Here is a 16531-nt window from a genome sequence, read left to right as displayed (position 1 = left end):
TAGGAGCTGAGAGCTAACCTCAACAATGGATTAGAGACAAAGTTACTCATTATAACACCTTCGCCACGTTATCATCACCTGTGGGGACACAAAGTTATCACCACACCAAAGAAATGATGGGCAAGGACCACAGATGGCTGCCACTGGAGTGGAGACATATGCAAACGTCTTATCTTTTTTTTTTAACTTTATTTTTTTATATTTTATGCATGAGTGCTCTGCATGTATGCCTGCAAGCCAGAAGAGGGCATCAGATCCTATTACAGATGGTTGTGGGTACTGGGAATTGAACTCAGGTCCTCTGGAAGAGCGTACAGTGTCCTTAACCACTGAGCCATTTCTCCAGTCCCAATTCTTTTTATCTTTTAAAAAAAAAATAGCCGTTGTTATTGTTATGTGTGTGTGTGTGTGTGTTATGCATCTGTGAGAGTGGGCATTATTATTATTATTATTACTATTAATATTATTTGTGTGATAGGCATCTGTGAGTATAGATTATTATTATTATTAGTGTTTGTGTGACAGGCACCTGTGAGAGTGGGCATTATTATTATTATTATTATTATTATTATTGCTACTACTACTATTTCTAGTGTGACAGACACCTGTGGGAATGGATATGAAAGTGCCATGGTCTGGGACTTGAACTTGGACTATCCAGTTTATGCACCAAACACTCTGGGCCATCCTACCAGCTCTCTCCTTATCTTTTACTTGATCTTTACACAAGGCACCATCACGTTAGCTTGGCCTGGAATTCACTGTGTAGCACCAGCTGGCCTCAAACTCTGTGGTGACCCTTTTGCCTTAGCCTCCCAAGTGCTGGGGTTACAGGTGTGAGGTACCACACCCAGCCTAACTCAGCAAAGAGAACAGTCTCGGGCTTTAAGGGAAGTTGTTCTGTTCCTGGGGGAGAGCTCACACTGGGACACACTGGGGGAGAGTTCACACAGGGGGAGAGTTCACACTGGGGAGAGTTCACACTGGGGAGAGTTCACACAGGGGAGAGCTCACACAGGGGGAGAGTTCACACTAGGGAGAGCTCACACGGGGGAGAGCTCACACTGGGGAGAGTTCACACTGGGGAGAGTTCACACAGGAGAGAGTTCACACAGGAGAGAGTTCACACTGGGGAGAGTTCACACTGGGGAGAGTTCACACTAGGGAGAGCTCACACGGGGGAGAGTTCACACTGGGGAGAGTTCACACTGGGGAGAGTTCACACAGGAGAGAGTTCACACTGGGGAGAGTTCACACAGGGGAGAGTTCACACTGGGGAGAGCTCACACAGGGGAGAGAGCACACAGGAGAGAGTTCACACTGGGGAGAGCTCACACTGGGGAGAGTTCACACTGGGGAGAGTTCACACAGGAGAGAGTTCACACTGGGGAGAGTTCACACTGGGGAGAGTTCACACAGGGGAGAGTTCACACTGGGGAGAGCTCACACAGGGGAGAGCTCACACAGGGGAGAGCTCACACAGGGGAGAGAGCACACAGGAGAGAGTTCACACTGGGGAGAGTTCACACTGGGGAGAGTTCACACTGGGGAGAGTTCACACTGGGGAGAGTTCACAATGGGGAGAGTTCACACTGGGGAGAGTTCATACAGGGGAGAGTTCACACAGGAGAGAGTTCACAATGGGGAGAGTTCACACAGGGGAGAGTTCACACTGGGGAGAGTTCACACTGGGGAGAGTTCACAATGGGGAGAGCTCACACAGGGTAGAGTTCACACTGGGGAGAGTTCACACTGGGGAGAGTTCACACTGGGGAGAGTTCACACTGGGGAGAGAGCACACAGAGGAGAGTTCACACTGGGGGAGAGTTCACACTGGGGAGAGTTCACACAGGGGAGAGAGCACACAGGAGAGAGTTCACACTGGGGGAGAGCTCACACAGGGGAGAGTTCACACAGGGGAGAGTTCACACTGGGGAGAGTTCACACTGGGGAGAGCTCACACAGGGGAGAGCTCACACAGGGGAGAGAGCACACAGAGGAGAGTTCACACTGGGGAGAGTTCACACTGGGGGAGAGCTCACACAGAGCAGAACAGGGAAGTCACAGAGTTCAAGGAACAGAACTCAGGTTATAAATGTGACAAACAGAACTACCAGAAACAGGCAGAGCAAGAAAAGCTTCACACCTGGCCACTCAGGCCCCCACAGTGGTTGCTCCTCCTAGAAGTAAATATCCTAAAATAGATGGCCTTTAAAAACTAAAATTAAAAAAGCAAAAGACATTTTAGGCTGATAGACACGGTCCCAGAGGGGACTGTGAGCCCCTTAGACAGAAGTGTCATAGCCCTTAGCCCAAAGCTTCCAAGAGACAGAGGGACGGGGTGATCCTCCAATCTTAAATCCCCTCACCTCTTTCTGTTCAACCTGCAACGCTGACTTCAAAATATCCCGAAGCTGTATCAGCTGCCGTCGCTCCTCATCCTGGGCCTGTTTGATCTTCGAAGAGCAAACAAAGCAGAGAGAAGTAAGGCAAAGGCGCCCTTGGATGCTGCCGATCACGGTATTTCCACACACGGAGCACGTGTGAGGACGGCCCGTTCACACCGCCCCTCCGGACTGGCATAGGAGGCATGCACGGGGCCTCAGAAACGGGACCCTGAATGGTGACTGCGCCACGCAGAGGGAGGCTCTGAATGGTGACGGCGCCACGCAGAGGGAGGCTCTGAATGGTGACGGCGCCACGCAGACGGAGGCTACTCACTGTGTGGAGATCTGTAGAGAGTGTCTCAATGGAAGGCTTGATGCTTTCTACCGCCTTCAGCCCATCCTGGAAAAAACTGTGGGGAAGAGCAAGCAGAGACCGCGTGTCACGGGGGAGAAGGCTGCTAGACATGAGACTATTGGGGGGAAGGCGGCTGGGTGAGTAAGATGTGGTTCCGGGAAGAGGAGAAGCGTGCGCGATCCGGCACAGCCAGAATGAAACGACAAGACTGTAAATCAACAGAGAAGGAATCACAGCAACCCTAAGCGTGTACACACACACACACACACACACACACACGCGCGCGCACACACACACACACACACACACACACACACACACACACACACAGAGGAGACCCTATTTCCCAGTTAATAAATGGAAACCAGACTCTCTGGACTGGGGCAGTGAGGACTCTGATGCCGTAGGGTGCAAACAAGAGACTTCAACAGGAAACAGTTATGTGGGAAACAGTGCAGGAGAGGAAGCGGGCGACTTTGACACACATGAATGGCCGGGCTCCATCTGCACTCAAAGCATGGTGGGACTCAAGGCTGTGAGGTCACTTAAGACAACGCTGCTAGTCTTCAGCACGGCCCCCACGCATGCTGGTCAGTCTCCACCATCAACCTGACTGCATTTAAGATCACCTAGGAGACTCACATCCGGGTCTGTGTAAGGGCGTTTCTTTCTAGAAAGGTTTAATGAACGTGAATGTGGGTGGCGCCATCCCGGGAGCTGGGGTACGGGATGTAATAAAAAGGAGAGAGTTAAGCTGAGAGCTGAAAGCCAGTACTCCTTTCAGACACCATGTGACCGGTACCTCACCTGTCAGCTGAACCTTCCCTTCTGACAGACTCCATCCACACACGCCAGGAGCCAAAGCAAACCTCCTTCTTTAGTGCACTTTTATAGGCTATTTTATCACAACAAGAAGAGAAGGAGCCGGGTGGTGGTGGCGCATGGTTTTAATTCCAGCACTCGGGAGGCAGAGGCAGGTGGATCTCTGTGAGTTCGAGACCAGCCTGGACTACAAGAGAGAGAGTTCCTGAACAGCCTCCAAAGCCACAGAGAAACTCTGTCTCAAAAAACAAAAACAAACAAGCAAAAAGGAGGAGGAGGAGAAGAAGAAGGAGAAGGAGGAGGAGGAGGAGGAGGAGGAGGAGGAGGAGGAGGAGAAGGAGAAGGAGAAGGAGGAGGAGGAGGAGGAGAAGGAGAAGGAGAAGGAGAAGGAGAAGGAGAAGGAGAAGGAGAAGGAGGAGAAGAGTAACTAGCACACCCTGTTGTGAGGTACAGGAAAGGGGAAGGGAAAAACCTGACAGCCAGACTCAACCCTTCCCAGGAAACCCACAGAAGAAGCAGATGTGGTGCTCATCCCTAATCCCAGCTCCTATGGTGAGAAGGGAAGACGAGAGAACCAGCTAGAAGCACACACAGTGGCAGAAACAGGAGACGGCGGAAGGAGAGAACTGGCTCCCAAGGTTGTCTTCTGACCCCACGGCATGCACACATCACATATCTGTCTCACACACAGATCACACACAGATCACATACCTGTCTCACACATAGATTCACATACCTATCATCTATCTCACACACAAATCACATACCTATCTCACATACAAATCACATACATGTCTCACACACAGATTCACACACAGATCACATACCTGTCTCACACACAGATCACATACCTGTCTCACACACAAATTCACACACAGATCACATACCTGTCTCACACACACATTCAAAAATAAATAAGAAACAAAACTCCAGGGAGGGAAGAAAGTGTCCTGGCTCTCACATATACATTCACTGAGGTGATTTTTTTTCTTTTTCCCCTTTAAATTCATCAATGGACCCGTGAGACTCTTTCATATTAAGTGTGCCACAAAACAGAAGGGTTGTGAAAACTATGTAGCCTGTCACTTAACTTAGTGATCACACACACACACACACACACACACACACACAGAGTGGGCTATGAACCATCACATCAAGCTAACAGGACAACGGATGGGTCATGAAAACAATGTAGACTGTCACTCAACTTAGTGACCACACCCTCGGGGGTGGGGCCGTGGACCATGACACCAAGCTAACAGGACACACTGAGGCCAGTATGCCGGGATGCTGTCATCCCACTCTTTGGATAAACACACATAGTTACTGTGCGCTCTTGATTTAACAGGATTTTGTTTCCCAAACAGGGGGGGGGGAGAGGCCTTAATTGTAATCCAGCAATTAAGAACCCTGCCAGTGTGACAGTGTGATCTGTCCAGGTATTTGTGGCCAGAGTTAAGGCAAACATGCCAGGTCCCCTGGCCTCTCCAGGCTTCCTAAAGCGACAAGGAAATCTTGAAGAACCCAAGGATCACAGGAACCAGGAACCGGGCTACTCCTGTTGCGAACTCAACAATGTATCTATATGCTTTAGTTGCAGTTTTTCTTATGTAACCATCTCCTCGGTCACTCCAGATTATGGTAAGGTAGACAGGTCACAAGAGAGAAAGGAGGAGATAAACACAGGAGACAGAGAATGCAAGTGCAGGAAAAGGCGGGAACATGGCGGCAAGCCAAGGCAGCAGCAGTCCCTGGGGAAGGAACAGGTGCACAGCCCTAGGCGCCTCTGCAGCTTGGCTACTCTCCCCAAGGTAGATGGCGAGAGCAAGGGTACAGACAAGGGCTCGGGAACCTGGCTTGCTTACACATACGCTTTCCGGGAGAGTACACTCTGGAGAGTGACACAAACTTGGGCTAAAAATGTTTTCAACTTTGTCAGACTTGCCAATCTACCTATAACACCCTCCACCCCCAACTTTTGCTCTGACTTTCAAACTCCTATCTGTCTGTGCCCTCCTTATGGAGGACGCCGGGCTGCCGCCACAGCGGCTTCAAAGCAAGGGAGCTCAAGGGTTGCCTCAGTGACCTCTGTCCATCAGTCACTGACACTCACAAGTGCACGTCCCCTGCAAAATCTGCCCCAAAGCCAGTTAGCATTTTTCCAAGCTGTAGTCAAAGGGCTTTTACCACTAGTGTTACCAAATCAGACTTTCTTTGTTCTCTTCCAATCAGACATTTTCTAGCCGGTTCAACCACTCTCGAGCCCTGAAAACAGAACTATTTAGATGCAATCTCTGGTCCTCTCCTGGACTTCGCGTACCGTGCCACACGCCTCACGCTCAAGCTATCATCACACCAGGACAGGTGCTCCATCTATTGAGGACCCCACCTCGATCTGGCATGAAAGCCCACTCCTCCACAGCTCCTGTACCCAAGCCTCATCAATGCAGAATCCCAAGTCCTTCAGGTAGCGCCTGGCCCGCACAGCCGTGCGCAGTGTGTTCTCAAAGGACAAGGCAACTCAACACACACTTCCACCTCTCAGGGCATCACTGTTACAAGGGCTGCCTACTTCTATCCTCTATAACAGAACAACATCCTCTCTCCAGCTGTAAAAGTTACAAATCTTCAGCTGCTCCGAGGATGCCAGTGCTATCTTTACACAAAATAATAATAAAAACAACAACAACAAAACCATGATGTATTCTTCAAAATATTTTTTTAAAAACACTACAAGTGTAGCAAGCAAAAATGAATTTTTTTTTTTTTTTGGTTTTTCGAGACAGGGTTTCTCTGTGGCTTTGGAGGCTGTCCTGGAACTCGCTTGGTAGTCCAGGCTGGTCTCGAATTTACAGAGATCCGCTTGCCTCTGCCTCCCGAGTGCTGGGATTAAAGGCGTGCGTCACCAACGCCCGGCGTAAAAATGAATTTAAGAAGCAAAATTAAGGTGCATGGGGAAGAAAAACACTACAAGTGTAACAAGCAAAAATGAATTCAAGAAGCAAAACTAAGGCACAGAGAAGTCATTCTAAGGATCTGGATGCCACATGGAGGACAGGACACCTGAGGAGGGTGTGTAAAGGACTTCACCACATGCAGAACACACCCGTGGCCTCAGGTTCCCAGGGTCCACAAGCCAAACCTCTCAGGCTTTGTTGTACCTCCCAAGTATGAATTAAACCGTGTGAGGACACGACCCCCACACGCACGTGCGCCAACTCTGGACCAAGGAGGAAACCAGAAGATTCATATTTTAGAAGGTTACCGAGCTCGTGCCCATAAAAGGTCAAGCAATTCACTTTCCACAAGTGGCCCGTTGCTACCCAACTGATAGTTTGTGCAAAACAGAGAAGAAAAGGGAAATCTGAGAATAACGTTTTCCTAAAAATAAAAACTCAACAAGGAAGCAACCCACTTCCCACGCAGCTTGGCAACCGGGTTATGGGGACAGGGCAGCCGATCTGCTGAGCCGGTCCTCCCTTTGAGTCCGTCGGAGGAAACCACCTTAAAAATTCTAGAAATTCCAGGTCCTCTGACCCTGGGCCAGTCTTTCCCAGCACATCACAAGGGCAGGGAAGCCTGTAGTCACCACAGCCACACAGAGAATCAACAGCTCAGCAGCCTTGGGGCCAGCACACAAGGCACTGTTGCGCATATGTGGCTGGACCACTCGGTGCCCCTGGACCCGGGAATGCGTGGAGATGGCACTGGGGAGGCACACAGAGGGCGGGGCAGAGGTAAGGAGATGAGGCTTGATCCCATCAGGGCTGCTCATGAACCAGACTGTGTGTCTCCTGGAGCACAGGAGAAGCAGCCAGAGGACATTCCAGGTAAAGGACATTCCAGGGAAAGGAACAAAGTGTGGGTGGACACACCAGCCCCAGGCAAAAGCCATTCGGGAGAGGTAAACAAACAGGTGTGACAACTTGACCTCAGAAGGATTTCTCAAACTTCTTCACACTTCCCACTCCAGCTGGGACCAGCCCATCCATGGTATGTCATCACATCCACTGTCTGAGGCTACTCTCGCAAACAATGTATTTGTTCAGCTTTGTGTGTCCATGCGTGTACCTGAGTGTATGTGTGTGCACCACGTGCCTGCAGGAGCCTTCAGAAGTCAGAATGGGAGTCGGATCTTCTGGAACTAGGGTTACAGGTGGCTGTGAGCTGCCACGTGGGTGCTGGGAATTGAGCCTGAGTCCTCTGGCAGAGTAGACAGCATCCAACTGCTGAGTCATCTCTCCAGCCTTCAGCACTCTTCTGCAAACACCCGATTCCTAAGCCCATCTCCCCAGCCTCCAGCACTCTTCTGCAAACACCCGATTCCTAAGCCCATCTCCCCAGCCTCCAGCACTCTTCTGCAAACACCCGATTCCTAAGCCCATCTCCCCAGCCTCCAGCACTCTTCTGCAAACACCCGATTCCTAAGCCCATCTCCCCAGCCTCCAGCACTCTTCTGCAAACACCCGATTCCTAAGCCCATCTCCCCAGCCTCCAGCACTCTTCTGCAAACACCCGATTCCTAAGCCCATCTCCCCAGCCGTATCCCTATATTTTAGCAGCTTGCATGAAGCCTTACACAGACATGAACTCCATCAAAGTCTACCGGCTGAGTGAGGGAGCGAGGGAAGAAGCCATGGGTGTGTACTTATGCCAGTGGTCAGGGGCCTGCGGCAGAAACAGGAACCGTGTGGAAGGCTGACAAAGTGTAGCGCTCAGAACACGAGGTGTCACCTTCTTTCCTATGGATGTTCTAAGACCAGCAATGTATGAACGTACTGTCCTAATGTAACTCATCAATCAACTGTATTTCCCTTCAAAACCAACCAAATCAGAGACCATGTGTCTAGACAAACAAGCTGGCCCTCTACGAAAAAGAGGTGTGGGGGGATGTATTTGACAATTATTATCAATTTTTAATACTGTATCCACACTTTTATTTTCTATTGGGACACAATCCTCAAGCCACGAGATTGCTCTTTGGAGCGTACACTGCAGTAGATCTCGGAACTCTGGCAGTGCGGTGTAATCGGCATCAATCAGAAGGGTTCTGTTACCTCCCAAAGCAAGAGCACACCACATCTTCCTTTTCCATGGTAACTGCTGCTGCCTTCTGTCTATAAATGTGCTTTTGCCCCTGGCTTGTCAAACACACAGAGTCATACAACGCGACCTTGTGTCTCTGGTTTCCTTCCCTGTACATAGTCAAGGCCCATCTGTGTTGTAATGTGGGCACTTCTTTCCTCCCACAGGAATTCATTCATTCATTCATTTCATTTGTTCGTTGACAGGATCCCATATAGCCCAGGCTGGTCTCTATATAGCCAAGGATGACCTTAATCTTCTGCTCCTTCTGCCTCTACCTCCTAGGAGCACCGGGATTATGGCATGTGCCACCACATTGGTTTATATGGTATTGGAAATTAAATCCAAGACCCCCCTGCATGTTGGGCAATTGCTCTACAAACCCCAGCTCATGATAATTCTTTCTTTTTTTTTCTTTTCCAAGTTCTGGGGATTGAAGCTGGGCCCCCACACATGCCAGGTCAAGAGTGAGCTACCAATGTCTCTCTCTCTCTCTCTCTCTCTCTCTCTCTCTCTCTCTCTCTCTCTCTCTCTCTCTCTCTCTCTCTCTCTCACACACACACACACACACACACACACACACACACACACACACCCCATGGTAATTTCCAAGTGAGTGTTCATTCCCTCAACACAAAGCTATCCATTGGTCGCTGCCATCCACAGAGGCGCATTAAAAGACACCATAAAGGAGGGACACTTACTTGCACTGGGCGTGGAAGTACTTGATCAGATTCTGAAGCAAATCCACTCCCTTTTTAACCTTGATTTCATTGACCTTCAGCAGATACTGTTGAGAAACAAGGGAGAGGGACCGCAGAAATCAGCAGATGGGATGACCACAGGGGCTCTTGCAAAACAGGGTCACCTGTAGCCTAGGCTAGCCTTGAACTCGCTATACAGTCAAGGAGTTCCTTGAATTTCTGATCCCCTTGCGCCCCCCTCCAAAGCGCTGGGGTAAAGGTGTACTACACCACACCTGGCTACTGCAGGGCTGGAGACTGACCCAGGGCCTTCTGCACACTAGGTGCACATGCTGCTAACTGAGCCTCACTTGTACAAAACTGACTTTCTCTTGGCTTCTTTAACAACTTGTAGGCAGGCAGAGCCTGCGGTAGCTGCTGGGTGCTTTCTGCAAATGTGACTAAATGGCTGTGCTGGCCAGTGTTTAGGAACCCCACAATCCTACTAACAAGATAGTCTACCACACCCAGCCAGGACAAGCTTACTCCAGACGCATGGGAGGAGGACGCCTGGAAAGAAGGGGGGTTTCTAACTGTCCTGCGTCTTCCTATGCATCTCCTATCTAGGTCCCTTTTCATTTTGTCTGAGAGTGTCCTCCCTGGCTGACCTGGAACTGAGATCAATGACATGTGCCACCACACCCAGCTTTAAGTCCCTTTCTTAGTCAGCTCCTTGTCTTTGACACTAACTGCTAGCCAGCAACCAGGAGCTGAGGTTTTGTTACCATGTGGCTGACCCAAAGCACTTCCCCCTATATATGAGTTGCCAAAAAGGTGAATTTTAAACTAAACTGTATCAAAGTCAGTTCTAACCTGGAGAATCCAGTAAGGATCTCTCTGCAGGAAGCCCAGGCAGTATAAAATGCACCTGTCCCTTCCTGAAAGAATACAGAGCAAGGGCTCTATAAAGCCCCTTTCCCCTCGCTGTCAGGTGGTGGTTTGGAGAGGTGGCTCAGTGGTTAAGAGCCACTGGCTGCTCTCTCAAGAGGACCCGGGTTCAATTCCCAGCATCCACATGGCAACTCACAACTGTCTGTAACTCCAAGATCTGACACCCTCACACAGACAGACACAGAGGCAAAACACCAATGCCCATAAAATGAAAATAAATTGTTAAGACAAAATAAAAGAATCCTGAGTGAATCTCCTGATCAAAGCAGGAAGGCCCAGGGAAACGCGCTAACCTGTGGTGAACCCCGTGAGCTCCCAGCTGTCTCAGGGTGAGCCCGAGTGCAGGAACCCTCATAGGCCATCTGTGCAAGCCAGCGAGGGGACAGGAAGCCACTCTGACACAGTAACAACAAATTACTTCTCTCTGTAAGCACTGCCTATGTGTCCTGCCCTCCTTCCTTTCTGATACTTATTCACGTTAATTGGATATCTGGCAATGGACCAAAATGATACAATCATTAATAAAATGTTTGGCAACGTATCAAGGCTTAAAATGTGCACGCTCTTTGACCCGGAAATTCTGCTTACCGGAACTTACTGTAAGAGACAATCCATACAGCATACAAAGAACAGGAAGGAAGGTCTACAATGGCTTTTTTTTTTAATAATGCCCTGTTTAAGAGGGTATAATAAGTGTCACTGTTAACCTAATACAGACTCCAGGGAAAGATGGGGCCATTTTCACACACACACAAAGGCCTTCACGCTCCTCAGACCCTGGTCTAGATAAAGGCTCCTGGTGCCAGCTCCCCTCTGTCCTTCTCCAAGACACTTAAGCCAAGGCCATAGGACGCAAGAGCCCCAGGGTAGGCAATGTCTGGGAATGGGACAGCAAGGATGCTGTGGGTGCCATGAATGTCTTCTGGCTGACTCTTCACACCTCCCTCCTGCCAACTCCAGAGATGTAATGAGAGCTCTTAAAATCATTGAAGAAATACGTATTCCAGCCAACTGTTGTGAGAAAGTACAGGAGGCCAGAGATGACATTCTAAAGTTCTCTCTTCTACTTAAAAGGGTGGGGGGGTGAGGGGGTGAGGGTGTGTGTGTGTGTGTGTGTGTGTGTGTGTGTGTGTGTGTGTGTGTGTGTGTGTGTTTGTTCACATGCATGTGGGTGCAGGTTCATCTGGAGGCCAGAAGAGGGTGTCAGAGCCCTTGGAGCTGGAATTACAGGAGCTGTGGGCAGCCTGACCTGAGTGCAGAATTCCAAACTCGGGAGCTCATGACTAAGCAGCAAGTCTCTGAAGCCCGAGTCACGTCTTCTCCAGTCCCTCTCTCCGATAACAAAGGCTGGCGTGAGACTGCCCTAACCACGCACAGCAGGAAGTAGTCTAAGAGTCCTCAGAGAAATGCAGCCCAGCTGTCAGGGAGGTCACGGGTCTCAGGAGAAGATCACTTTGGAGAGGAGGTCTGCGCCCACCCGACCACCCTCCCCTTCCGGGTCTGCGCCCGCCTGCCCACCTTCCCCTTCCGGGTCTTACCTCACACATCTGCAGCTGGAAGAACCGTCTTTCCTTCTCCATCTCCTCGGCAATCTCAGCCCCACTGATCTCGGTGCGGATCATCCCGTGCAGCTTGGCGTGCTCCTTCTTCTCCTTCTCTATTTTGGTTCTGTGTGTGAAGAGAAGGCGAGAGTAGGTCAAGAGGCCGCTGGGCACGGCAGCCCCAGCTGGACAGACAGCCTCGGAACCATCTGCCGAGACCAACACTCGCTGTGCTCTCCAGAGAAAGGTGACATCTTAACTCTTGAAGGAAGCATACTGTGCGCTGTCACTGGGAAAGTGTCAGAGTTGGCCTTCCCTCTGCTCACTCAACAGACACCGCCTGAGCACCATCCCCAAGGGAAACGGCATCGCAGAGTTACATCGGCCATGGGAAGCACTGTCTCGGGTCACACACTGGAGACACGCCTGGCTGGCATTTTCTTTAAAAGCTGTTTCACGATGAAACAGGCTGGGAGGGTTCCCTGTCACAGGAGGCGGAGAGTGTGTGTATCTGTGTGTGTGTGTGTGTGTGTGTGTGTGTGTGTGTGTGATACACTTCTGCCTGGGCACACAAGGTAAAACTGACACAGTCAGTGACAAGAAAATGGAAAGTAGGAGGTCACCTGGCAGGGACACTGTCCAGTGAATTCAGGGACCTTAATGGACCGGGCACTACGGCCTCTACAGTCCTCACACCATTCTGCAGTCACTGGCCATGTATCTGTACATTCAGAGATACTTCGGAGGAATCCTGAAGACATCTCAAATCTAGTCATCACGCATGGCAAGGCTTCTAGGGATAGAGGAACTGTCCATGTTCGTGGGTGAATGATAACTTCTCGATGCATCTAGGGTTGCTTAAGTTTAAAAGGCTCTGTCCCCTCCACACCAAACTCTGACACTCTGCAGTGATTCAGTCCTTGCACCAGGAAGGCGAGGCTTCGTCTTGGAGGGTGTGATGCCTTTGCTCCCCCAGTCTTTAGTCTCCTCGCAACCAGGCAGTCACTCTACCCTGCTCCAACCGCCCACAGCACGAAGCAAGTTCTTGGGGGTAAGGAGCAGTGTATAGATGCAGCTGGACGGCGGTCAGTCAATCCCGCCCCTGACCCCAGCTTGAGACACGCTTGCTGGGCAAGCAAGTGGCAGCCCCAGCAAGCAATGTGCTTATATCACTGAACTCAGCACAGTTAAAAGGCTAAGTGGCCGGGGGTAATGGCCGGGAGTCTCTCTGGGTTGTACAGACCTTCCGGGTCCCCCCAGTTTCATGCCTCTCCTGCTGAGTGTATGAGTGGGTGCCGCCGGTGAAACCCCAGACCTGAGAGGCAGGTGATTTCCAGACAGAAATGTAGCATCCCCACAGGTGGGGTATCAGGGTGTGGCACTGAGTTTGTGCTTTATGATCTTTCATTAATGGAAGAAAAACCCCAGGGTGGCTTAAAAAAAAAGTCAGTTAAAACACTTAAAGAGTCACATCCGCAATGACTCCTTCCATAACACCCTTCTCTTCATCAGATGCCTCCACACGAAGCATCTTTCCACTCAGGAAAGCCTCCAGCCCCCAGGCAGATTGCCAAGTAAACACAAGGCATTTGAAGAAGTTGTCCATTTCTCCATCATTTAAACAACTGAAACCTTAGTGCCCCCGCCCCCACATCACTAGCTTTTTCTAGCTGGCTTTATTCTCCCTGCTTTAGGAATGAGAAACTGATGAGAAATGTTCTAACTGCCTGTAGCTGACCAAGAGCGAACTGGCCTTCAGCAGACACCGTGGTTCCGGTCTCAGGGTCACGGAGCCCTAACCACTATATCCCTCCCTAGCAACAAAGAATCCATGTGAAAATGAAGCACTTGGGGCTCGAAGTCCTAAAAACAATACGTCTGACATTTCAGATACACAGGGACCCAAAACTAAGAGCACACTTAAACACACACACACACACACACACACACACACACACACACACACACACACGCACAACACCTTTGTGTGTGGAGGTGTGCCTGTGTCGGTGCATGTATCCTGGCAGGAAGGCGTGGGTCAGAGCTTAACCTCAGGTGTCAGTCCTTGTTTTTTGCCCTGTGTCAGACAGAGGGTCTTACTTGCCACTGTGTAAGGGACAACGTGGTCCACAAACTTCCAGGAGCTCCTCAGTGCCCGGCTCCCATCTTATCGCAGTAACGCTGCGATCGCAGACCCACCACAGCAGCTGGCTTTTCATGTGGGCTCTGAGGACTCAAACTCAGGTCTTCACATCTACATGGTCAATGGTTTCTACCCAGCTCCAGAGGTTGGCTGGTTGGTAGGTTGGTTTGCTTAATGAATCACCAGGAAGCTCTGTGATATCATGGTGGTTACAGAGCTTGTGGAAGAAGCCACCACCCCTGAACGCAGACAACAGACACACCTGTCATCATGCAACACAGCTTTAGGGGAATTTTTCCCTGGAATAGGTTTATTCAGACATCCCCTTCAAGCAACAAAAACCTGATTTAAGACTGAAATCTGAAATTACCTACATCTACTTAAAAAAAAATAAAAACACTCACATTTTGGTTTCATAGTCCTTCCAAGCTTTATCAAAGGGCTTTTTCAGATCCTGTAAACAGAGGGGCAGTGAGTAAGTTTAATTAATCATTAACTTGTGTGCAAGGCAAGCATCTGTATCCCTAGACTGGTTCTGTACGGCCACTAGGCTCTGAAAGAAGTCATGCGTGGGATTCTATAAAAATAAGAACCTTTGAGACTAGGGGCGGGCTGGCCGGCCTTTCTTCCTTTCCCTTCCTTCTCATCTTAAAGCCGGCATCACAGGATATACACCCCACACCCAAAAGCAGCCATACAACGTGCCCGGCACTATGTTCATGTCTACCTCCTTCCTAGTCTCCTGTTTCCCTGGGCTTCCCTTCTGCACTCAGTGTTGAGAGCTCAAGATTCATGATTTCTAATAAGGCCTGGCTCGTTTTAAAAAAAATTACTGAGGCGTCAAAAGGTTCCCACGCAGTTCTGTTTCCCTTCAACAACACTCTTTTCTGTGTTTCATGCTTGTGTCTCCAGCGGCCAGGTCTGTATGGAACTGCCCTCCTGCTCCTGACAGCCGGGCACATGGTGTGGATCCATGCTGCCACCAGGGGACGTGTGTTTCCTCTGCAACCTCCCACTCCTTGCTTTCTGTTTGTTTCCTAGTAAATCCGCTGGCCTGATTTCTAGGGCCTGCTCAGAAATGTCCCTTGTCCTAATAGCTCTCTCCATACATACTTTGCAAGGGACACAGCAGGAGGTCCCCAAGATGGTCCAGATAGACTTCCAGATGTGCCTAGATGAGGCCCAGGCACATACAAAGACTTGGGTCTCTAAAGGACATTGCCAAACATCCCTCTAGCCCTTAGACTAGTGATTCCTGCATTCACTAAGTACTACAAGGTCTCATTGGTGTAAGCATCCAGGCCTGTCCAAACAGCCAGCATCCTCTGGAGGGCAGGACACATTAGTGGCTCATGCTTATGATATTTAGGTTCTTGTTAGGATTCTTTTCTAGAAGCACGGCCCAGTGGCTAGGAACCAGATTCCACAGCATCTCTGTGCTCCAATGGCAACAAGGGAACACTCTGGCATGTTAGTCTCCAACTGGCTCATCCCCTACCCCCCCCCCCGTGTTCTCCCTTTACCAAGCTTGCAGCACCAGCAATAGAAGAACCCACAGGCCAAGAGGCGCAGCTTTTGCCGCATAAGGTGGCATCAAAAAACGTCAAATAAAAGGAAACAAAGCAGACGCCATCCCTGTGGCCTCATGTGGTGGGTGGGGTGACAGCCTCCCATGATGTCAGAACACCAGGGCTCGTCCGTACCCCTTTAACTCCTTTCAAGTCTCCTTTCAGCAGACTGTCCAGAGGGAAGGAGATGATGTTGTTCATATTCTGAATCTAAGGAGGAAAACCAGAAAAAAAATCGTCAACTTTGGATGGCAGGTGCCCTTCCGTATGCTGTGAATATATGTTTCTCTTATTGGTTGACGCATAAAGCGGTTTCGGTCAATGGACAGGCAGGATGTTGCCAGACAGGAACTACAGGCGAGGCTACCAGACTAGGAGAAGGCTGGGAAGAGGAACTCAGAGAGTGAGCCATGAAGAGACGCCATGTAGCTACCAGGAAGGCAGGCTGTCCGGGCATTCTCTGGTAAGCCAAGACAACGTGGAGATACACTGATTAGTAGAAATTGACTAATAATTAAGAGAAAGCTAGCCAATAAGAAGCCTGAGCCATCGGCCAAACAGTGTATAATTAACTTAAGTCTCTGTGTGTTTATTTGGAACTAAACGGTTGCAGGACCAGGCGGGACAGAAACTTCTGTCTACAAATGTCCTTTCTAATCTAAGCAAAGATAGATGACAAGGGTATTGGAAAGAACATTGGTAATAATTTACCTTCATGGCCAGCCTGGCCAGCATAGTGTGGTGGCCTCTCCCACTCATTCATTTTGTTTCAGAAGTGTAGCTAATGAAAGACCCAGGTTGTCTGTATGTTTCCACTCAAGAACCTTCTATTGTTACACTGTGAAAAGTTACTACAATGAGGAAAACCTAAACCTATCTCAGAACCATCCGTGAGAGAATCAATCACTCAAGAGCCTGGAAGAAAAGGGCACAACCTATTTCTTAACATGGTTGTTGGTCCACTTGGGGGGTAGCCAGCACGCTCCCCACATGAGA

At 49.8% G+C, this 16531-nt stretch overlaps 1 protein-coding gene across 8 annotated transcripts in view; it reads right to left on the bottom strand.

Moving 5' to 3' along the window:
• The window catches only part of Asap2 (ArfGAP with SH3 domain, ankyrin repeat and PH domain 2), a 154684-nt gene that overhangs the window by 52226 nt on the left and 85927 nt on the right, over positions 1–16531 (bottom strand). For all 8 annotated transcript variants that reach the window (XR_005870875.1, XR_005870874.1, XM_040731006.1 and 5 more), the window contains exons 4-9: positions 15671–15745; positions 14372–14421; positions 11822–11951; positions 9354–9439; positions 2722–2797; positions 2370–2456 (exon numbers count right to left, since the gene is read on the bottom strand). Coding sequence is in view for 6 of the 8 variants with exons in the window: in XM_040731006.1 (XP_040586940.1) it covers positions 2370–2456; positions 2722–2797; positions 9354–9439; positions 11822–11951; positions 14372–14421; positions 15671–15745 (504 nt within the window). In the remaining 2 variants the exon portion in view is untranslated. The remainder of the gene's footprint in view (positions 1–2369; positions 2457–2721; positions 2798–9353; positions 9440–11821; positions 11952–14371; positions 14422–15670; positions 15746–16531) is intronic.

The sequence above is a fragment of the Mesocricetus auratus genome, unplaced genomic scaffold (assembly GCF_017639785.1).
Source record: "Mesocricetus auratus isolate SY011 unplaced genomic scaffold, BCM_Maur_2.0 Super-Scaffold_100024, whole genome shotgun sequence".
In the NCBI taxonomy this organism is placed as follows: Eukaryota; Metazoa; Chordata; class Mammalia; order Rodentia; family Cricetidae; genus Mesocricetus; species Mesocricetus auratus.
The sequence above is the reverse complement of the archived record's forward strand: the minus strand, read 5'-3'. Positions and strand labels throughout refer to the sequence as shown.